General features: G+C 38.9%; 1 protein-coding gene across 4 annotated transcripts in view; it reads right to left on the reverse strand.

Annotated features, from left to right (window-relative positions):
• cntln (centlein, centrosomal protein) overlaps window positions 1–22,457 on the reverse strand; it is a 94,740-nt gene extending 72,283 nt beyond the window's left edge. For 3 of the 4 annotated variants that reach the window (XM_042431660.1, XM_042431655.1, XM_042431640.1), the window contains exons 1-9: window positions 22,113–22,456; window positions 21,729–21,816; window positions 17,969–18,057; window positions 14,250–14,334; window positions 10,111–10,245; window positions 9,025–9,204; window positions 6,894–7,027; window positions 5,674–5,836; window positions 4,131–4,352 (exon numbers count right to left, since the gene is read on the reverse strand). In XM_042431660.1, the coding sequence (XP_042287594.1) occupies window positions 4,131–4,352; window positions 5,674–5,836; window positions 6,894–7,027; window positions 9,025–9,204; window positions 10,111–10,245; window positions 14,250–14,334; window positions 17,969–18,057; window positions 21,729–21,809 (1,089 nt within the window). In that variant the 5' untranslated portion in view covers window positions 21,810–21,816; window positions 22,113–22,456. Of the gene's footprint in view, window positions 1–4,130; window positions 4,353–5,673; window positions 5,837–6,893; window positions 7,028–9,024; window positions 9,205–10,110; window positions 10,246–14,249; window positions 14,335–17,968; window positions 18,058–21,728; window positions 21,817–22,112 lie in introns of all 4 variants that reach the window. The other variant, XM_042431647.1, reaches the window with a different exon arrangement.
• Window positions 22,458–23,141: the final 684 nt, after the last annotated feature.

A 23,141-nucleotide genomic window follows, 5' to 3' on the forward strand; every position in this document is an offset into this window, starting at 1 on the left:
CTGTGGGTGTATTTGTGCACGCATGTGTGTGTAACTAGCACTTTAATTATACATCTAAAAGCGTTTAGATTGGCTAACATAAATAACAAGCCAGAAGCAGATGTTAAAAACCTTCTCAACAAGCTGAGGGAGAAGCACCATGTGGGCTACTTTCAAATTATTTTTTAAAAAAGGAAAAAAAGAGCCTGGTCACCATGGGAAAATGTTGCTTACGTGCTTCAAAGTTCAGGGACTACCAATATTTTGTGTATCATGTGCTAAAACTGCATGCAAATGTGAATGTAGCACTGTTTTGGAAGTGGAAGAATGCACAGGTGCACTCTTCCCTTCTTACAGGAAATCCCAGGTTTCTGAATGGGGTGACTTGGCCGTAATAAATGTGTATTTGAATATGTGTTTATTTAACAGTGTGAATAGTGTACATTAAAAAAGGTTCAGTTAACATTTTAAAGACAACAAGGCTGCTCCTTCTTACATTTAGATGATACTTTACTGGAGTGAATGAACATGCCCAATCTCCCCTTTCCAATGCTGATGAGAGAATAACCATTGCTTTGAACGACTGCCCACACAATTAACAACTTACCACTCATTTACTGTGGTGAAGGTTCCAGAAAGCCTGAGGTCTGCTATGGATTCTAATGTTGGTCTTTAATCACAGCACAGCTCTGACAGTAGCCAAACACTAAACTACTATAAATACAATGATGCAGTTAGGGAGATGGTTGTAAATGATTAAATGTTCACTCTAGCTACTTTTCTGGCCACTAATGAGGGATCTTCCCTGCCTCTAGATTGTGATGGTGACCACCCAACCTGGCAACCCAATCCTCCTCAATCTGGCTGTTTGTTCTGACTGTACATATCTCAATGTGTGTGGGGGCCACTAAGGTGCCTGATGATCGGCCAAGCCTTACAGCTAGTAGATCAGTGCATGAGGACATCTCCAGCATGACATTATGTAGATATATCACTGTTTTCAGTGCAGAGAGCCACACACACAAAATACAGCAAACTCATGAAAATACAGAGCAAGTAGTGCTGAAACAACTTGTCAATTTGTTGACTGACAATATTGATGAGCAATTAACTGCTTATGTCATTTATGAAGCAAACCCTTAACACACTCACTTCCAGTGTCTTTTCTCTATTTTAAATTATTCTAAAAGTAATACTTTTGGACTGTTTGTATTTTCTGACATTTTATACACTAAAAAATAATTGTAAAAATAATAAACAGTATAACAAATAATAAATATAATTGTTAGTTACAACCCTACATAAGAACATATTGTTTTTTCTATGTGGAGCTGAAACAAAAGACAAAAAGCAACATTAATCTAATGCTGACCTAGTCAATAAAGTGATATAGTAGGTGACAAGTATCAAGTAACAAGAAATGGGGCGTGATTGCCATTAACTGACAGCAAGGCAGAACTGTTTGGTTACACTAGACATTGTTCATATTTAAACCTCTGTAAAGCTTCCTATAAAGAGTTAACTTGGCATAAGACAGGAGAGAACAGACAGTCAATCTTGGTGCATAACATGGAAGTATAACACACAATGGGTGTTATTCCTCTCACTCACCCTCCTCCTTTATCCCTACTCCCCCCCCAAAACCACTGCGGGAGGGGTGTTCAAAGCCGTAGCTCTGGTCCATATTCAAATAAGCACTGCGTCTCCCCTCTGTGCTCCCGTTGCGATCAGCACTTTGATCACCTCCAATGGTAACTTCCACCAAAACATTTAAAATTAAAATCAAATCTGCCTTAACAACCTGAGCATTAGAATTTAACAGGTGTTCGGGAGGAAGTTGTTACAGAATTTGCGATTATGTGCTCGAATACACACACCTTTAGTCCAACACGCTTCACGCAGATACGCACGTACACACATATGCACAACCTGTCAGTGAAATTACAGAGTGGGAAACAGAAAGCCCTCCTGACTGAGTGCTATACCTTGGGATACCTGATCTGTTCACTTTGATGTCAGTAGGTAAGACAGTTAAAGAAACAAATCAGCCAGGCAGCAGCTACATGTGTTCAGTAAACAAAAGTTATTATTAATTCTTTGCATAGGTTATATACACAATATTTTTGTAATTATATCTCAGTCCTGAAAATGTGCAATTTGTCTGACCTGGGTGGGGAAGAGACATGGGGTTGAGTGCATAATCAGTGAGATAAAACAAATACACACTATATACTATACACATACACATATAATATATACATATATATACAAACAACACACACACACACACACACACACACACATATTATATATACACACTCACCAGCCACTTTATTAGGAATACCCGTGCAATCTAATGCAATCCAATAAAACAGCTCTGCCATAAATTCTACATTTATGAAGCTTATACATTTTCAGTTTTTGTTGACATTGTCAGAAAGGTGATAATTCTACTTTATGTTTATTATTGAGGTCATAGTATGTGGTGGTAGTGTACTGGAGTGCATTATATTGAAAAATGCTCCTAATATTTTGCCATCCTCATGTATGTTAATGGAGTGGACAAAATATTAGGAACACCATATGAGGAACATTTAGAATTTATGGCAGAGCTGTTGTATTGGATTGCATTAGATTTCACAGGTGTTCCCTAAGAAAGTAGCTGGTGAGTGTATATGTATGTATGTATGTATGTATATATATATTTCATTTATTTATTTTTATATATTAATATGTTATACACACATACATACATACTCACATACATATAGTAAATGCAAGTATGCATGCATGCATGCACGCCCACACCACACGCACACGCACACACACACACACACCACTAACTGCATCTCCTCTAAATTTAGTATTAATTACTGAGGGAACACTGCAGTACTGTATTTAATTACTGACTAAATGATCCATTTATACTTCAACGCTGGTTAAATTAACAGGGTTAAGTGAGACAGGGCGATTGTAACTCACTTAACATTTGAGCTGATATCTTTTAACTTCCACAGTCTAGGGGCAGCACTGTCAGAAAATATCAACCAATCAAATTAAACAATTACAGTCTGCAGAGGCAAAAAAATTACTCAAGTGCTGCAAAAATATTATCTTCCCCAGCATTAGCTTCAGAGTTGTTTTATCTGCAAAAGGCCTAGTGGAAGTAGTTTTAACTGAAGTGAAAGTCTACAGCAGATTAAGAGACTGTAACAACAAGTGCAGAGTCCTACAACGTTGATGGAATTGATTGATGTGGCTCAAGAGTACAACATGTAGATACCTGTTACTATTCCCGACAAAGTCTTTGAAACTGTGTGGTCCAAAAGACACCTATCACCAAATCATTAGGAGTTGTTAAAGGCCACTTAAAATGTGGCTGTACCGTTCATTTTACACTAGGCCCTCTATCTCCTTGGGGAGACAGTTCAAAGGTAGCGAGCTAAGTCAAACCCCTGCTGACTAGTAGATGTAAAACTGTAACTCCTACATCATCTTCCAAGACTTCAAGACATTACTGAGCTCCAATTAAACTTGTCTCTCCACCTCTTATCTGTCTTTGCTATCTGACTGGGGTGTTTTAAAAAGGACTTCCAGGTACTTGGGTGGAAGGACAGAAAGATAAAGTAAGTAAGTCAAAGGGCACGTGTTTGCCCAGGACTGAGCACGAGAGAAGATCAGATAGCTGACATGAAAGACAGTGGTGCTAAGAGAGATGGACAGATCAAGGGTGAACTAGAACGAAATCAAGAGAGTGATTCTCATTTAAGGACCAACACCACAGGCCATGCTGGAGCTTGTCAGTTATTACTGTGCCTACTAATCCATCTACATACTGCTGTCTCTATACCTCAGGACAATTAGACACAAGCCTCAGGCAAGTGATTGACAGGAGAGTAATATACTGTAATGTATTTATTTAGAAAAAATATATATATATTATGCCTATAGATATATATAGACAGCATCAAAAAAAATACGTATTTTGTTGTACATACCCACACAAATGCATTTCAAAGTTCAACAACTTCTGCAGCAGAACAGACATCACAGCAAACCACTTCTAAACCTGGAGTTGCAGTGTACTTATTAAACCAGAATAACAGAGGGTCTTTGAGGGAGAGAGGGTCAACAATGAGAAGGGTGCTTACTTTAAAGTTGGTTTGTCGGTTGGGTGAGGGGTACAGGACTGTGTGCTGAGCCTGCTGCTGCAGTTGTATTTGCTCCTGCTGCTGCTGTTGTAGCTGGGTCTGGAGTTGCAGGACTTGCTGGTCTTTCTGAGCTAGCTGGCTGCTGAGCTCCTGGTTACTCTCACGGAGCTTGGCCTCGCTTGACACGAGGGCCTGGTAGCACTGACTCAACTCCTTGTACAGCTGTCAACAAACACAAATAAGACAGAAAGATTGGGAAAGCAGGAGAAGGACAACTGGGGAGGTGGAGAGGCAAGGGAATGGGTCAAGTCAACCCATGTCAAGTCAAGATGAGACAAAATCACTCAGTAGACTAGGTGACATGGAGACTGATGTGTTTTCATGTGGAGATATTTTCTTATTTCCATAGTAATAGGTTAGATATATGCTAATATTGTCTAACGCCGCGATTCCACTGAGCGCGGCTCTATGACGTTGCATGTGCGACGCAGTTTTGGTCCGTCCTCCACGCGACTTCATATCCCACCGGGAGTGTTTCATAAGTGGAGCATTTTGCCTGCCAGATTTTGTTGACCTGCTCAGATTTTGTTAATTTGGTCATTTTCCCCTGATGTTTGTGCTTCTACCATGGGTAAGTAGGCTACTTAGCTAAATAGTTCCCTTTTTATCTGTTTTAATTGTCTTTATTGTTGTTATTACTTTGTTGTGCTGTAACTTACAGACAGAGTTAATACAGTTAAAAGTTGAGTCATGAATGACATGGATCAAAGATTTGTGGCTGTGTTTTAGTTGTTAAAAATACATTCATCATCATAATTATTTCATATCAACCGGTTATGAAGTAATGTTGATGTAATGATATGATATACGATCGGGAGTCTGCACAGGGTGTTTTATTTTGAAAACTGACTGCATGCTCTCTGTCGTTCCTGTGTCTGACTTCCTACCCGGCTTGATCTGTGCAGTTTGACGCGGCATCCATAAAAAATAGACTAGGTGCATATTTTTAGCAGAGCAGAGCGGAGAGGGCCACTTCTGGGACACATCTGAAATGCACTGTAGCGCGTCCGGTGGGATCACAAGCATTGTCTAGAGTGGCCGCAATCAGCTCCAGCGGCCACTTCACAGCTAGAACGCAACGCAGCCACGCCCGGTGCAATCAAGCCGTCAATATGCAGGAAAAGAAAAAAATAAAAGAATAAAAAGAGGACAAAGAAGAAGATAATATGAAGTGGGTCAAAAAATGTTACTTAATGTTTATGTTTTATGACAAATATTTGCCCAAAGTTTCTCCCTCTCCCAGTGCAGTGCTGTGTATGGCACAGCAGTAAAGTCATCAGACAGAGGGGTGGTGGGTTCAGAACTCATTCACAGTAACAGGATACGGGAAGAGGAGTCCTTCTCTTTGGCAAGTCAAATAATTGTAGGTTACAGCAAGCTTGGAAATAAATTACCACAGCGGGTGAGGCCTGAGTGGAGTGCAACAAGGTGGTTATAGTAATGATGAGTTTGAGGTTTGGCATGTGTGCATGCGTGTGTGTACCCTCTGATAGGAGGTGGTGTCAGCAGTATGTGCCTCTTCTTGGTTCCTCAGGACTTTCTGTGTGTCTAGGTTGAGTCCTTCCAGTTGCTTGATCAGATGACTCTGCTCTGCTGCATGCTGTGTACTCTGTCTGTACAGGGTCTGCACTTCTGCAAACTCACGACTGCAGAGACACACACACACACACATGCAACATGTTATATAAAAGCCAGAAAATATTATAGTTCAATACACAATAGAGCAGCACTGCTTTTCTTTTCATTTAAAACACTGAAGTTACATGTTCAGGTTTTCGGATTTAATGAATATAAATACAAAGACTCTGTAATAATGTAGAAAGAAATCATTTAAAATCAAGAGGGTGTAAGGTAGACAACTTGTATTAATTCAGGTTACTAATTCTTTTTTTTTCTGTAATCTATTATAATTATTCTGAATTCTATAACAATGAATTGAAGGTGCAAAAATATGTAAACAAATTTAAAATGTAATTTATATAAATAATGCCGATACTATTATTCCTGTTATACTAATAATACCAAATTTTAGTAAAGTGCACTTTTCATTTCTATTACATATATACAGTACTAGTCAAAAGTTTGGACACACTTTCTCATTCAAGTGAATGGGAACGTGTGTCCAGACTTTTGACTAGTACTGTAATACTTGTAACATATGACAATATTATAGTCAATCATTTGTGTCCCATGGAATTACCACAAAGTGCTCCTCTAACTTATAAGGACATCTTTAATCACCTAGCTAAAACCTTAAGAATGGTCTCTAGCTCCGGTGTGACTGACATGTCAGAGTGCCTCTGGCATTAAAACAGAAAAGTAGTTAAAAAAGGTTGAGATTACCACTAAGGCTCCTACGGTTCTCACAGTTTTTATCATATCGACTAAAGCTTAGGCAAAGCCTACTCAGTTTCCCTTTTCTCCCTCTTTTAAAGCACATCCACTATGCAGGGCTTATCAAGTGGCTTTAGGTGAGCCAGAGTGGAAGAGATCTGTGTCACCCCCAAGCCTCACGGCATAGAGAGCAATATACTTACTGCTCCACACACTAACCTGTGTGAGGTGATGTGTACGCATGTGCCCACACAGGACATACACACAATTCCTTAAAACAATAAGATTAACCCAAAATATCACATATTAAGTTCTGGTTGTTACACTGAGGTGTATTTATCAGGTAATACTTCAGTTGGTAGGGCTCACCAAAGTTGACTGAGTTGACTCTCTTTTGATGCCACCTCCTTTTCCTTGGTGGAGAGCTGGCCTGCCAGACTGCTACTGTGGCTCTGCAATCTGGACAACTCCTGCCAGGCATTGTGCAACTCTTCCTCCAGATCCTGGTACAGCAGAATAATAACAATTTTGAAATGCTTTCAGAAATCTAAAAGGAATAATGTAACATGTAAAGGGGATTTTTTGGTCACTTTGTGCATTTCAATCTTATATTAAGAAATATTTCTTATTAGCCTTTTTACCTCAGCCTTTTGATTGTTTTATGTCAATTTCTCCACTATTATTTGCAATGCATTTTCATGGACTAGTCCACAATCCACTGCAGACTATTGTGATTAAGTTTACATAATCTGCAGTGGAATCAGAGATATTTCATTTGGCAATGTGACAAAGTGTAGGTTGACATCGTATAAACCCCTAGCAGTCTGGGTGTCTACACCGGACACATTTCAGCCATGTTTTTCAGTTGTCTGTCTCACATCCATATGATAAAACATTCAGTTTTAATCGATACAGCAGTCAACACAGGCCATTTTCTTTCAACTTACTATGTAACTACATTGTTTTGGGCTGTGAGCACTGTCTTAGCACTTCGGAATACACAGCAGTACTGTAGCTGAACAGATTCAGTGAAGACACTGACAGGGGACTGCAGCTGCTGCTATTGTGCTGGTTTCGCTATGCAGCAGGTGTAGACAAGGTGTTAATGAAAACTTTTCTTTGATAAGAACAAACGATTAGAGCAGGGTAGATTGCATGGCATCAAGCACACTAAGGTGACCAAACCTATACAGTTCAAACGTAATTAAAAACTGTGTTTCACGGGACCAGAATTAATTGTCAAGTTTTTCTTTCACACACCCTCAGTGTAGTTTACGGACATATAATAACTATACAGCAGCGTACCTTATCTACTATGCACTGGATTAAATGAAAAATTCCTGGGCAAATCTTAACAATGTCAAACGAATTGGCATGATGTATCCACTACACACCCCATACTCTTCATCTCCATCTTTCAAATCATCATACAGAAAATGAGGAACATGTGGAATGTCTTAGGCTGTGATGGATGTGCATAGAGTAGTTGCTGGGCTCCATCCCGTCCAAGTATAATTACTCTGCAGCCCTGACTTATTCAAGACTTTCTGTCCGTCTCCATTTGACAAGGGTAGCAATATGTTTCATAACGATTAGTTCATAAGGGAAAAGAAGAATGTGAGGTTCTTCTGCTGCTCCTATGTCCTCAGACTCTAGTATTGGCATGCAGTTGATTTCTGTAAGGGAATGGCAACAGGTGGTGGTAAAACTCTTTAAGTACTGTGATTGTGGTTTGACTGCTGTCACTGTCTAATAACTGTTTTCTCATGTCCACATATGTGGGAAGAATGGATCTATGATAAATTCTGGAGCAAGGTGCAGATTATTCAAAATACATGCTTGCATATGGTAAATAGCACCTTTCTAGTCTTCCGACCACTCAAAGCACTTTACACTACATGCCAACATTCACCCATTCGCACACACACTCACACACCGATGGCACAGCCTTCCGGAGCAATTTGGGGTTCAGTATCTTGGCCAAGAACACTTCGACATGCAGACTGGAGGAGCCGGAGATTGAACTGCCGATCTTCCGATAAGTGGACGACCCACTCTACCTCCTGAGCCACAGCCGCCCCGACAAGCATATGAGAGGAATAAATAAAGAAAACACAGAACTACCCCTCACTTGTGCATGCATACATGCAAATGACTTCACACAAAGTTTTGAGTCCTCATTTGGGTTGAAGGGGGCAAGAGGCTTCTTGACAATCAGCTCAATTCATTTTTTATTCCAAACAAGGAAGATCTGTCGCCCCTATGTTAAAATGTATTTTTTCTTTCCTTTGAATATAGTCCCTGCATATTTAAACTGCACTTTGCCACAGAGATTTTTTTTATATTCACATGCTGTGGAGGAAAGGGTAAGAGAATCAGAGATTTCAAGGTGTGCAGAAGAAAAGGAAAAGCTAGAGGACAGGGCCCATCCTGTACGACTTTGTGTGTGGGTGTGTGTGTGTGTGTGTGTGTCTGCATGGAATTGTCCTCGTGTTCATACCTTGACTCTGGCCTGAGCAGCATCCCTCTGGTCTCGTTGGCTGTTGGCCTGCCTCTCTTTCTCCTCCAGGTCAGCTCGCAGGGCGACGCAGCGGGAAGTTAATCCCTCTTTCTCCTCCTCTAGAGCCCGCACCACCTGCCGCTCCTCCTCCTCTTTCCTCCTACACTCCGTCTTCATTTCCTGGATAAGAGAGGTGTGTGTTGTAAGGAGGAGAGTAGGGGGTCATGAGGGCCAAATAAACAACGGTGACGAAAGGAGAGAAGAAAAAGAAGCTATTCAAACTGCGAAAATGAAAAAAGAAAGACACAGAGATACAAAAAGAGAATCAACCCATGGGGTTGAGGCAGAAATGAATATGTAAACAGTGGACTGGCTTTGCTGCGGGAGGTGCCTGCATGGGCCGCTGATTGGCCAAGGTCACCTGCGCTGTAAGACTGGTCCGTGCGGCCAGATGTTTGCTGGTGTGGGCCGAGCCGTGTGGCAAGAGCTGGGCTCATGCAGGTAAAGGGGCCAGTCTGTCAGCTTTAATGGCAAGCTCCTAATGAGAATGGTGCTTGCTGCAAGACCCATTAGACTCAACCTAGGTCTCCTTTGATGCTGTCCCCCACGATTTCTCGCCATGAGACCTCACCAAGACTGTGTAAGGACCATTCCTTTATCAATTAATCATAGCCAGGTCCCATCTAAGCATAATTAGGGGGAAGCCACACCATCACAAGCACACTTTTCACTTTCCCCCACTGAAGCAGTCATTAAGTATTTATCTGCAAGTTAACAACCTGCTTTCCTTTCTCTCTCTCTCTCTCACACACACACACACTCTCTCTTTCCAGCTGTTAAGTATTCTCTGTTGTCAGTACCAAGAAAGAAAGCTAAAAGCCAAAAGAGCGAGGGTGAAAAGCGAGAGGAAAAGACACAAAGACACAGAGATTGTGTTCAAGAAGGCAGAGCAATCTTCTTTCTCTTCTAAATGATTCAAGGCCTGTGGCTATAGCCACGGGGGACTTGTCATGTTTGGTGCCACACAAAAAAAGAGACTTTTCGAATCTGAGGCCCAGAATGCCACAGAAAATTTGTGCCACCAACCTTAAGTTCCTGACTGTTATTGACCAGTTGTTCACGCAGAGCTGTCAGCTCCCTCTTCATTAAGGCACTCTCCTCATCCACTGTTGTCCTCCTCTGTACAACGCTGTTAATCTCCTGCTGCTGCCCTGTCACTTTCTGTGGCAGACATCGAGACAGCAAAAAATAGAGAGTCACACAGATAGAGAGAAAGAAAAATGCATAAAAAGAGGGCCACAGGTCACATTATGCACACATTATGAGGCGAGCAGGACAGATTATGGCCAACCCCTCCCACCCTGGACCCAGACATAAACTTTTTGAAATGCTCCTGTCAGGCAAGAGGCTGAGGTCTGTCAAGACCAAAACCTCACACCACAAGAACAGTTTCTTCCCGTCTGCAGCCGGCCTCATCAACAAGGCTTGGGACCCCCACTGACACGGACTCTATCGCAGCTATGGACATTACACATTATATTAACATAAACTCTCCATAATCTTAAATTTGCACATCTGTGATCTTTCATCTAACATGGCGCGTTACATTAACGCAACTTGTATTATTATTATTATTATTATTATTATTATTATTATTATTATTATTATTATTATATTATTACTTGCACACTGCATATACTGTTTACTCCTGGTCAATATTTTATACATTTCATTTCATTCTCTTCAATTTAAAATTTAAACCTGGAGCAGCTCTTCTCACTTAGAATATAATTTACATATTTTTTAATGTAAATTCTTTCTATTTTATATTATTTAGGATTACTTAATTTTGTGTATATTTTTGACTGTTATGCACCATAACACAAAGGCAAATTCCTTGTATGTGCAAACCTACTTGGCAATAAACCTGATTCTGATCCTGAAGATTCTGATTCTTAAACTGATCAAAATCAAAAACAGGGTCTGGATTGTGTCCTGAATAGGGACTGAATAACATAAAACCCACAAGTTTAAATTTACCAGGCATTAAAATCCAACTGCCAACAACTATATTCATAAATACTAAATGGAAAAGGTGTTAAATGTAAAAAAGAACTGTGATTATCTTTTTACCCATGGCACAATTATCTAGCAAAAGACAGCAACCACACACACTCAACTATTAAGATCTAACTGGTACTCATTTTAAATCTAGTGAGTCACAAAACATCCTAAAGCTCCATGATGATCAATTTAATGATTTTCAAGGTTCACTAAACTGAAGGCCAGCAGAAATGATACAATGAATTTAATGACCACCCACTTCTGATGCTGGTATATGTTCACTTCATGTTTTTTGGCAGCCTTTGTGGCTGGCCTCTTAACACTACATCAGCTGGGGTTTGGCATTGGCTGGTAATCCACAACCTTCTGTGGGTACACCCTCCTCTCAAATAACACTGTGCTCTGGGATGCAATTAATTGCCATGTTGGGGGAAATCGCTCAGATATATCCAGATAGTGGATTTAGCGTTCCTCGCTACTCCTAGCTCGCCGTGCTAAGAACAGAGGGGCTTTAATAGAGATTTATACTGGGGAGCAGAAAATAAATTCAAACGTTGATAATGAGGTAGGCAAGAACAATTTGAACCCCAGTAGTGCTCAATTGATAGAAGAGAAAAAAGGGGGGTTCCGCCAAGTTAAGAGGTCTAGGACAGAAAGATTAGCATTTGAAAATTCCCAGTACAGTTCAAAAATGAAAGCTAATTATGTTACAAAAATGGAAAGGAGTAGTGAGGGAAAGTTAAAGAGGTAGGATAAAAAAAGAAGACGAGGAGGAAAAAAAAACATCAAAGTTGGAGAGCTGAGACATTAAGAGAAGTGTAAGATCCTGTGTGGAATCAGCGAACCATCACATCTCCAAAAAAAGAGGAAAAGCCAATTAATCACTATTTGGGTATATATGGCTCGAGACTGGATGAGATGATGACTGTCAGAAGGCCAGGATGACACAGCACAGAGAGCAGTGCTAATAAGGAGATTCTCAAACAGCCTGTTTCATGAGTCTGAAGACAGTGGGTATCCCCTTTTTTTCACAAGGCAACCTGTTGCCTGTTGAATGTCAGAGCTGTTATGTGGACCAGAAATAGTTTTCTTGAGATGGTGCTGATAATAACGAACAGTTTTATTACCAACAGTTTAAAGAGGAGATCACTTTTGATTCACATAAAAATAGTATTTTAAGTAAGAAAGACCTTACTTCTACTACTTTACTCTACTTCATCCTGAGGCTTAGCTAAGCTTGCATTGTAAGCACACTATGGCCTTTAGCCGGGCAGCAGAGCACTTTAATGCTTATTAATATTTCAGAAGGTTGGTTCGCAAGTCTAGGACACTCTAGCACAATTGGCAAAGTTGTTGTTAAAAATGTGTGGCTACTTATGTTATTAGCTGTGATATGTTATCTGTCTACCAGCCATTGGTTTAAGCTACTAATAACAACTAATATTTCAGATTAATTACATTTTTAATTCATAATAACCTTGTTGAAATCAGGCTGCCTTCACTCAGACTAAATCACATTTAGCATTTTTGAGTGGAACTTCCCAATCTGGAAAATCTAGATCTGATAACAAAATAAAAAGGAAAATCCTCTGCTATATTTTCAAGCAATCTCTTTTATTGTGTTTAATCTTTTTGGAATATAGAGTATAACACATTTCCACGTGAATAGTGCAACAGCAGGCCTGAATCAACTTTTTTATAGAACAAAATAAAGGCCACACATACTTTTTACATTTATGCCCAGCATAATATTGCTATGGTGGTTGAAAAGGTCATGTATTATAAATTTACAGTGACCTCAATGTAACTAAAACACAGTAGTTACAGTAAAAATGTTGCTATAATAACACATTCAGTAATGAATTTCTACTGAGTGGTTCAAACTTAATTCTTTTTTTGTCCTATTAAACCTTGTTGGTATTTTCCTCTCATATGGTATAGCGGCCTTTTTTCCAAGCCTTTGTTGCATTGTCAACGCAGCCCCATCCAAAGGTTAAACCAATTAAGTTTGCTTGTGAGTATGCTGTCATGGATGCCTATGCATCAGTCAGATTTAAACACTGATTGACGCAAAAATATTCATTGTAATATACACCCACATCAAGAGGCCCACACCCACAGCTATGATATGGAATATATCCCTTTTGGGATATTTTCTAAGCATCTGTATGAAACCTGTGAATCTAAAAACTTAACTGCATCTCAAACTAAAGGCCCAAATCTTGCATTGAAATAAAGTGAAGGTTAACTTGTACACACATATACTGTATATCCTAACTATGAGCTACCACTAAAACTACTGTGTTGTGTAGATCATGGTTAAGATGGCTGAGGAGAGTGATGCAAAAAAATAAATAAAAAAAAAACACTGCCAAGCTGATGACTCCATTACAGCCAGTCTCATTAGGAATGAACACAATTCTGGATGAGGGACGCTAATGAAGGAGACTGACAGATGCTCCAGTGAAGGGATGATGATTTGGAGTAAATTTCATTAGTGATGTCATTATCGTTAGCCATCATACCATCAAGAAATATTACTCAGGGGGCGATGCAAAGAAAGCAGGTAACACAGAGAAAGAGGTTGTAGTTAAAATACACAAAGAATTTGCTGGCAATTATTTTTTTAAATCAAGGAGGCAAACCAAGAATAAAGGCTTATCTATAAGTATGAACTGCAAATTTAAATACCTTAACACAAATGGTTTCAGGGGGAGAAAAAATAACATAAAACTGCAAAAATATAATCCAAGAATTTTGCCTTGAAGTTAAAAAAATTCACCCTGGAAATGTGGTGAATGTGGTTGGGGAAAGTGAATGAGAAATGACCTCCTGCTGGACCCATCATCAAAGTGTTGAGGAGGACATTTAACTCTCAGATGCTTCACTGCAGCTGATCATTGGCCAACATCAGACGATTTGTAGATTTGTCAGATTTGTAAACATAACCAATTTGAGGGGCAGAATTATTAATGAAAACAATCTAATTATAAATTTCATCTTGCTTTTCTAAAACTTTCTACTGCTTACAAGTAGCAGCCTTTGTCAAATAAATTTTCCAGACTGGGTTGAATGGCCTTCCTCCATTAATGTGTCTGAGATCTAACAGACATTCGCTAAACACAGAATGTTTTAGAATATTTGACCAAACCATACTGTACCTGTTCCAGCTCCTGTATCTTGTAATCTTTGGACTGGAGGATCTCCAACACTTTCCTGTCCTTTATCTCCGCTTTATGCTTCTCACTAGAAGAAAGAGTAAAGAACAGGCAAGTAAGAAAGAACGTATGTATCCTTAAAAATGCAGATATCATGTTTATAAAGTGTACTCTCATTGCATTGGACTTTAATATTTTACAATTTTGAATCACAGTGGATGTACATTAAATTAAGAGACATTAGACAGTAGCTCCAAAAATATTGCAGTGTGATGTCATATAATTATCAATTATACCTGCAGTAATTATAATTGTTTGTGCACCTGCTGTACTTCAAAAACAAAAGCAACAGTAATTCTGACAGCTGACAGAGAAATCTTAAAAGGAAAATTCATAACAAATACAAAAGGAGATCCCTTAACATACAGCCAATTAATGTTCTTCTTACCATTTTCATACAATGTCTATGTCTATGGTTGCTATTATTTACAGAAAATTTTATTTTTACATAGTAGTTTGACATCATCTGAACATCTTGGTTTTTAAACTGCCCAGGCCAAACAATGTTTTTATCCAAGAGTTTTCTGAGTTATTATCCCATTTTATATCAAAGTATGACAAAATTCTTATTTTGAGTGATTTTAACATACACATCTACTGCCCTTCTCAGACTTCTGTCACCAATTTTATGGATACTTTGGAATCTTTTAACCTCATTTCGGCAATACAAGAACCTACACATTCGAAGGGCCACACCTTTGATTTAGTTCTGTACAGTGGTCTCAGCCCTGACAACTTTGAGACTAAGGATATCTGTGTATCTGATCACAAAGCAGTTTTATTCAGTGTGGTTTTATCCCAACCACCTATTAATCACAATACACCTGTCTGCTGCCGTGTTATTAACTCCATGCCTGCTTGCAAGTTTTCTGAGCTTTTTACTGCTGCTTCTTTAACTGCCTTTGATCCACATTCTAACACAAAGGAGCTGGTCTCCCTTTTTAATCACACCTGTCAGACTGTCTTGGACTCTGTCACCCCCTACAAAGACAAAAAGTCAAATAGAACACCGCAGTCATGGCATCAAGGACACTGCACTCAGTTGGTTTTATTCTTACCTTTCAGAAAGAACCTACTCAGTCAAGTTAGGTAATTACTCATTTTCTACAACTCACATTACCTGTGGAGTACCACAAGGTTCAATTTTAGGTCCAATTTTGTTTTCTATCTACATGCTTCCACTTGGCCAAATCATCCAAACGCAGATAATATACAGATATACCTTCCCCTGAGACCTGGTGACCCAAAAAGCCTAGCTGCTGTAGATTGTCTCAGTGACGTCATCTGTCGGATGGCACCAAATTTTCTTCAATTCAATAACTCAAAATCAGAAACATATTGTTCAGTCTTCCAAACCCTATCTTTCTCATTGAGAGTGGCCTTGGTCCCTAGTCTGCAAATGTAAAGCCTGCTGCCAGAAATTTGGGGGTACTATTTGATTCAGACTTAAGCTTTGAATCACAGATCAAAAAAGTTGTCCAACTTATTTTCCCTAGACTTGACTACTGTAACTCCCTCCTTTCTGGCATAAACCAAAAGTCACTCTCTCGCCTCGATCTAGTTCAGAATGCAGCAACTCGGCTTCTTACTGGTTTTAACAAACAACATCACATCACCCCAATCCTTGCTTCTCACCATTGGCTCTCTGTTTCATTTAGAATTGATTTTAAGATTTTACTGATCACTTTTCTGGGTCTGGCCCCAAGCTACATAACAGAAATGTTATGTAGCTATGAGCCAGTTCGCAACCTTGAGATCCTCAGGTGGGGCCCTTCTGGCCATTCCAAAGTAGAGGCTTAAATCTAAAGGTGACTGTGCTTTTGCCATCAGGGCCCCTTGGCTTTGGAACAACCTGCCTGAGGAGATAAGGCTCATAGAATCAGTAACTTCTTTTAAAACACTCCTTAAAACACATTTTTACAGATTTGCTTTTACGTGATGTTGTCTTTTTATTGCTTTTATTCTTTTTATTTGTATTTATATTTACTTTTTTAAATGTTTTTTTTTGTCTTTTATCTCTTTTACCGTCTTTATCTTTGTCATCCTTCTGTCTTCTCTCTGCTGTGTTTCTGCATCTTTTGTCTTCTTGTTTTAACTTTATCTTAATTTTGTCTTTCTTTTGTTTGGCCTCACTGTTTGGCTTTCTGTTGGTATATTGCCTTCTGTTTGTCTGTCAAAGCACTCTTTTTTAAAAATGTGCTATATAAATAAAGTTATTTTAATTATTATTATTATAATTATTATTATTATCATGAAGACTATAATGTAACAAAAAAGTATATATAAATGAAAACAGAAAATGCACACTCTATTATGAAAGCACAGCTGCTGTACTAATCTGCTGCAGGACGAAACTCTTTTTTTCTTTCCAGCCCACTAGCACCTCTTTTATCATATGAACTTTTAGGGAGACAAAAACAAAAGCAATTGGGGACCTGTTTGTTTCAACTGCTTCAAGCCACCAGGGGCCACCCATTCCCTCTACTCATCACTTGCTCCTTCTACACCTCCCATCTTCAAGGCCTTTTCTCTCGTCTCTTTGCCTCTTCTGATCAGCCCTATCCCCTGATAGACACTGAAATAAGTATCTGGTGTCCCTGGAGGAGCTGGAACGCAGGCTGGCCTAGCTACATCTCCTTGTATATTGGGCTGTGTTCACCATGTCCTGAGCAACCAACCAATCACTCTACAAGATCCTCACAGGAAGGGGAGGGTGGGGTGAATGGTAGTTCCCAGTGGGCACCAGCGCTTGACTGGAGTCGACACAATTACCATGTCAATATCCTCCTGCGCATCAGGTGATACAATACACATACACTCTCTGGGTGCATGTTCCCCCACCAGTCTCAGCGGACCAACATACTTTGATGGGTTTCCTATGGGGCTATAAAGGAACTGAAGAGGGTATGTAGAAGGAATGAGAGGCACAGGTACTGAGGAACACTCTGCATGCTGCTGCACTGTATTTTACCCCTATTAAGGGTCTGCTAACAACTGACAGACATAAAAAAGTATGTGATATGCACACTTGGTAGGCAGAACATAATTCTGTACAGTATCCCCTAAGAAAAAATATAAATGTAGTGTAAAAAACTACAGTATTGAATAAGGCTTTACATGCATTACAATAGCAGCTGAATCATATGCAAGTAGTAAAAGACAATCTGTGTTCAAACTGCAGTGATGCTGGCATCAAAGACAATTTAAAGTCAAATATTTTTTTTCCTATTAAGGAGGAATGTATTTAATTTATCCAACTATGCGTCGTCAGGAAAAAATCTGAACCTCTGTTCTTTTCTGAAATTTCCCATGCCACTGTTTTTGGTGTAGCTTAGCCACCCTGCAAAAGAGGTCATATTCAATCTCACAATTTATCCGATAAAGACAAGTATTTGGCAGGAGTGTTTCAACTGTCCAGAATGGGATCGGTGGAGGGAGAGTGTTTTCATTAAAAGGGTTTCCATGGTTGAACTGCTAAACCGGGGATAAGAAGGCTTAAATCAGCATCTGCACCAGATTCCGTCGTAACCCCAGAAGAATGGCCAAGGTGCCTTAAACACCCCTTGAACGACTTTCACACATATTTCTCTTCACTTGTGAGATAAAGGAATTTTCAGCTGTTGAGCTTCTCAGGTAGCAATTTGAAAGATGAATCTACTCACCGCTCAACCACCAAACTGACAGCCTGGGTCAAGTCTGGATTTGCCACTTGCAGGCGTTTCCATAGGGACCAAACAAACTCCTTGTCTGCCTGTGAAAATACAGGATTCAGTCAGTCAACAGCTGTTATTCTTAATTGAGATAAATAGTTTTTGATAAATGTGTCTCAATATGCAATGAGGCCTACTAGGACAGCGGCAACACATGTCAGCTTTTCTCACTCAAAAACAAAAAATTAAGCGGGATTCCATTAGCATACGAGAGAAGGGGTAGTCAATCAATAATTTAAACATCTTGTACAAAATAGTTTTTGATCTGGCCTGCCTCAATCATGAGCCTCTCTTAACAGGAATCTCCATCACTGAGATGTGACCTTCGACTCAAGGGGAGCAAGCATTGACACTTGTCATTATGCACTATTTATGACTGGGGAGAGCTGGGATCCAAATCAAAACACAGCAGTCAAGCTTGCATTTTCTTTATTAATCAATTGCTCTCCAGATATGTTTTCCACTACAGCTCCAAAGTAACTAGCCCCAAAGAAACTCAAAACTGATGACAGAGAGAGTCATCTTCAAGTAGAAAAACCCAGCCTGCCCCTGACACATTTCCAATTCAAATTGTCTCGCTGGTTTTTCAAACATTTTTAAGCTACATTACATTTAATGAGGGACATCTAAAAACTACATTTTCTGACATTAAAAGACAGAATTATACCAAATCGACTTAATATAAAATTATCTGATAAATTATGTTCACATCATCATAAGATAAAAGTCATCCCTCCCCCTGGAATCTACTGGTCTCCAATTAGTACATGAATTTTAACCCCCTTTTCAAAAGTGTCTAATCAATTATTTACTAAAATGGCAGAAGCAGACCTTGATAAGACCATGAACTGAACATATAAAGTGGAAGGACTGTAGATTTGTGTCTCTGTATGCATCTGTGTGTAAGAGTGTGTGTGTATACAGAGTGGGAGCCGGGTGAAGGGGGATAGAGATCTCACCAAATCAGCCCTGCAATGCAGCTAACGACGAAATTAAGCAGCGTGGTTGACTTGAAACAGGTGGTCTCCCTCTGCCTGGCCTTTGGCTGCCATTAGCCGTTATACAGACAAGTGTTCAGTGAGGACCCTCATCAAGAGCTCTCCTCTGCAGTATATGTACTTAAAGATGCACTGAATGTGTGTTTGATGATTGCTGAATTATTCATTTTAAATCTAGACACTGAAACACCATGGGCTAAACATACCAAAGAGAGCCACTGGAATTCAGCCACGTATTAATAAAATTAGTAGGGTCTAGTAGGAACATTTGCTGGCCGACAGATGAGCCTCTTTGTAGTTAATGGCTGTCCTGAAGTACATCTTGCCAGAGACTTAAGACATCAATAGTATTCAAATGCCACTATTTAAATGGTACACTACACAACTAAAGGTCCCTATTAGATAGACAGAATCTCTGATGTTCTACTCTAGACAAGACCACCAAGGATGGTTTCCATGTTAGTTGAATGTAAGGCAGCAGGAATAGTCTCAAGTGAACAAAGTGTCACTGGCAAACTAGTAGCAGTATAATGTAAAGCATTAATGAAAGAGACATTTAAATGTGGGTCTCACAGTGTAAAGTACTCCTATTTTCATGTCAAAATGTCTGGTATACTATTAATAAATAGCACTGTCATAAAATGTAATGTTTGGGGGAATTTTCTGTATTCTGGGAATATTTTCATCAAGATCTAGAGTGATGTGCAAATTTTAGGGGTGACAAAGTGACGCTCTGCAGTTGCACTTTTTTGTTTTCTTAGTTGGGTAACCCCCCCCTAATCATACACTGTCCAAACACTGGAAACAAATTAGGTAAGATTTAACAAATCATTCTCTTTATTATAAATAGTTTGTAGCATTTGTTTTTGTAACTGCAAGTAATAAAGGAGTGCTGAAAAGGAGTGTAAAAACATATACAGGCCACTTTTATAGCCTTGATTAGAACGTACATCACAGTATTAGATAGAAATAAAACAGTGATCTACAGCCTATTTTAAAAATGTGTTGTTTCATGAAGTCTAGTGAATTTTATCTGTCAAATCAATTAGGTTTTTGGTTGTTAAATTACATACTGTAGGTGTTTACATGGCTTTGCTTCCTTATACAAGTTTGTACAGATGCCTTGTGGATTTTACAAATTATGAAATGATGTTGCACAACTTCTTTTCCTGAGTAAAGTCTAAAAAGTTAACATCAAAAGTTAAACTAAACTTTATACACATGATAAATAAGGTAACAGGCACACATGTGGTTACCACCGACAGCACCACAACAAATGTTCTTGCCCCATGTGTTAGATGGTATCTAATAGTCTAATAAAAACCCAAAAGTAACACATCATCTGCTGAGCCCCACAGCTGTCTATCTACCTGTGTATCAAGGTACTGTGTGGATATGCAAAGTGAGAAATGCTGGGTTCAGTTCACATGTTATTAGGCACCACCTGGTGGTGAGTATGCAAGGACATCCTCCCTCAATCACTGACTCACAAAGTGAGGATGAAATGTTCTCCAATGTGCTTATGAGCACTTTGTGGCTGTATGTTTGTATTTATTTGAACAAGTAGAAAAATGGGGGCTAAATTTATTCAAATGTTCTGTGGGGGCAGATATTTGTTGCAGACTAATCACTGGCTTTGCTGAGCATTCAAATAAAGGGTGGAAAGGTTATTTACAGATTTAAGCAGCAAAACAGTACTGATAATTAAAATCCTCTTTGTGCAGTTCGGTACAATCAACTTAACTAAATCATAACTAACTCACTGGAAATTCTTGTGCATTTCAACTTCAACTGACAACTTCTAGTCATAAAAATTGAGACGGTAAACACAAATGAATGTCTTTTGAAAGCTGAACAAGCTGACTAATGTACAGTACCTTTCAGCATGCATTGTTATCTCCTTTAGAAATCTTTTATATTGAAAATTTTCAATGACATTGCAGGATGGAGACATATTATAAGTCATAGGTCTTAGTCTGATCACAAATGAAAATAATGGTCATAAGGAATAGATGGTTAATTTAATAAAGTGGGTAATTATATACTGTCTGACAGAAATGACAAATAGTAAAAAAGAGGAAAAACTTTGCACACAGCATGTACTGCAGAGCTAGAGGTGCTGGCAACAGCAAAAACAACATGTAGTCAGAAAATAAATTTGTGATAGTGACCACACATTCAGTCCTTGATAATAAATGATTGAGGATCTTTTTTTTTTCTTTTTTTTTTTACATAGGTGGTGATAAGAGCGCTTCATCAGGTTCATGAAAAGGTACAACTGACCAAAGGCATAAATACATGAAAACAACAGTCCATGTACTGTACTTATAAGAGACAAATGACAATATTCATCATTAGCGCTGCATATTCTTAGTGCACAGTCTTATATTTACATTTTACCTCACTGAAATATAATGATGCTGGTACACTTGAACATCTTAAAATTTAAAAACCATAAAGCCTTAAATAGTGAACTGAACAAAAGTTAACATGACAAGTGTTCAATTCACTAATTAATGAGCACGTGACTCTGCATTTGCTGGTTCTTCCTTCTGTGGACTTTACTATTTTTAAGCAACCAAAATCATCAGTTTAAGTCTTAGCCATTTGTGTTGCTTGCAATATTATAATATAATCATTTTCACAGATAGCAGATAGCACAATGCAGCAGCGTGTGCTGCACATCCATCTTAGATGCACACATTAATCCATACCTGGCATTGCATCAACTCTTCTGATAAACTCGTCACTTGCTCCTCCAACACAAGGATGCGAGAGTTGTCTTTGGAGGACATTGTGAGGCTGAAAAGAAAGCAAAATATAAACAATTGCCCTAAGTTTGATCAAATAAAAGGACACTTGTAGCGTTAGTAGTAAAATGCTTTGGATATAAACAGTAGGCTATTTGGCACTGAAGCCCGTTCGTATTTCATCAGCAGTTTAACTGCTAATTTCGGAACAGTTGACAGAAGCTCGATTTGTTTCCATTCATCTGACGTTAGCTGCATGTCTTTTGGCACAGATATAAAACTCACAGGAAAAGACAAACAAGCTCACTAGACGCTCTTCGGGAAAACTGAACACAGTTTGTCTCTTACCTGTTTAGACAACTTACTAAACAGCAGCTTTACAACTCTGAGTTAATACTAAGATAGCGCTGCCGTTGCTAACTTAGCCGCCTAACAAACAGTCATAATGTTTCTTTTCTGCTGTTGACAACCGTCTTCCGCGTGAAGTCAGTGCACCGAGCAACGTCACAACACGCTCTAACGGCAGCGCTTTTAATTATCCCATGAAAAAGTGTGCATTACAGCTTTTTCTGTGCAACCAAAACAACCTTTCTCAGTGAATAACACGGTTGTCAGTAACTACGGAGACGCTTTCCTCCTTTCAAACAAGCCCGCTGTTTTCCGGTTTCTGTTGCTCCCGCCCGCCGTGTTACAGTCGTCCAGTCATTTCACGACGGTTGCAGTTGACTTACGGCATTATGATGATCCAAAGATGAGGTGGTTCTCAAAGCTGGATTTGGGTACAAGGACTCTTTTTTCTTTCTTTTACTTTCTTTTACTTTTTTGTTTTTTTCTTTTAATCATTTTGTAAACATAAATAGACATAGGGCAAAGAAAAAAAAGAATTATAAAAGTAAAACAAATATCATACAGCCCAAACCATATCATATTATCCCCTTAACCCTATCCACACAATGCAAAACAATAAACTACCGATAACATGTAGTAAGAATTCATAGTATATTAACAATTCACACTGAGAATTCATACCAGAAATTAATCAAATAACATAGACACACAAGATAAGAAAAGAAGGACAAAGGACAAGAAGACAAAGGGTTAGGGGGGCTACTTACATCTCCATACATTAATTTTCCTTCTTAGGGATCAGAGTGATCCATTTCTACAGATGTAACACCTGTTTCTTCCCTTTAAAGAAACCATACTAAGATATCCCATATTTCCTTACATGACTCCTGTTTGTTTCACAGTATATATGTAATTTTTTCCAAGGACTCCTTATGGGCGTTTCAAGTAATCCTAAACAAAATAAGGTTTTCTATAATCAAGGAGAAGAGTGACACCTTTGATAAAACTATTCACACCCCATTTGTTTTC

This window comes from Thunnus maccoyii, chromosome 2 (genome assembly GCF_910596095.1).
Source record: "Thunnus maccoyii chromosome 2, fThuMac1.1, whole genome shotgun sequence".
Taxonomy (NCBI): Eukaryota; Metazoa; Chordata; class Actinopteri; order Scombriformes; family Scombridae; genus Thunnus; species Thunnus maccoyii.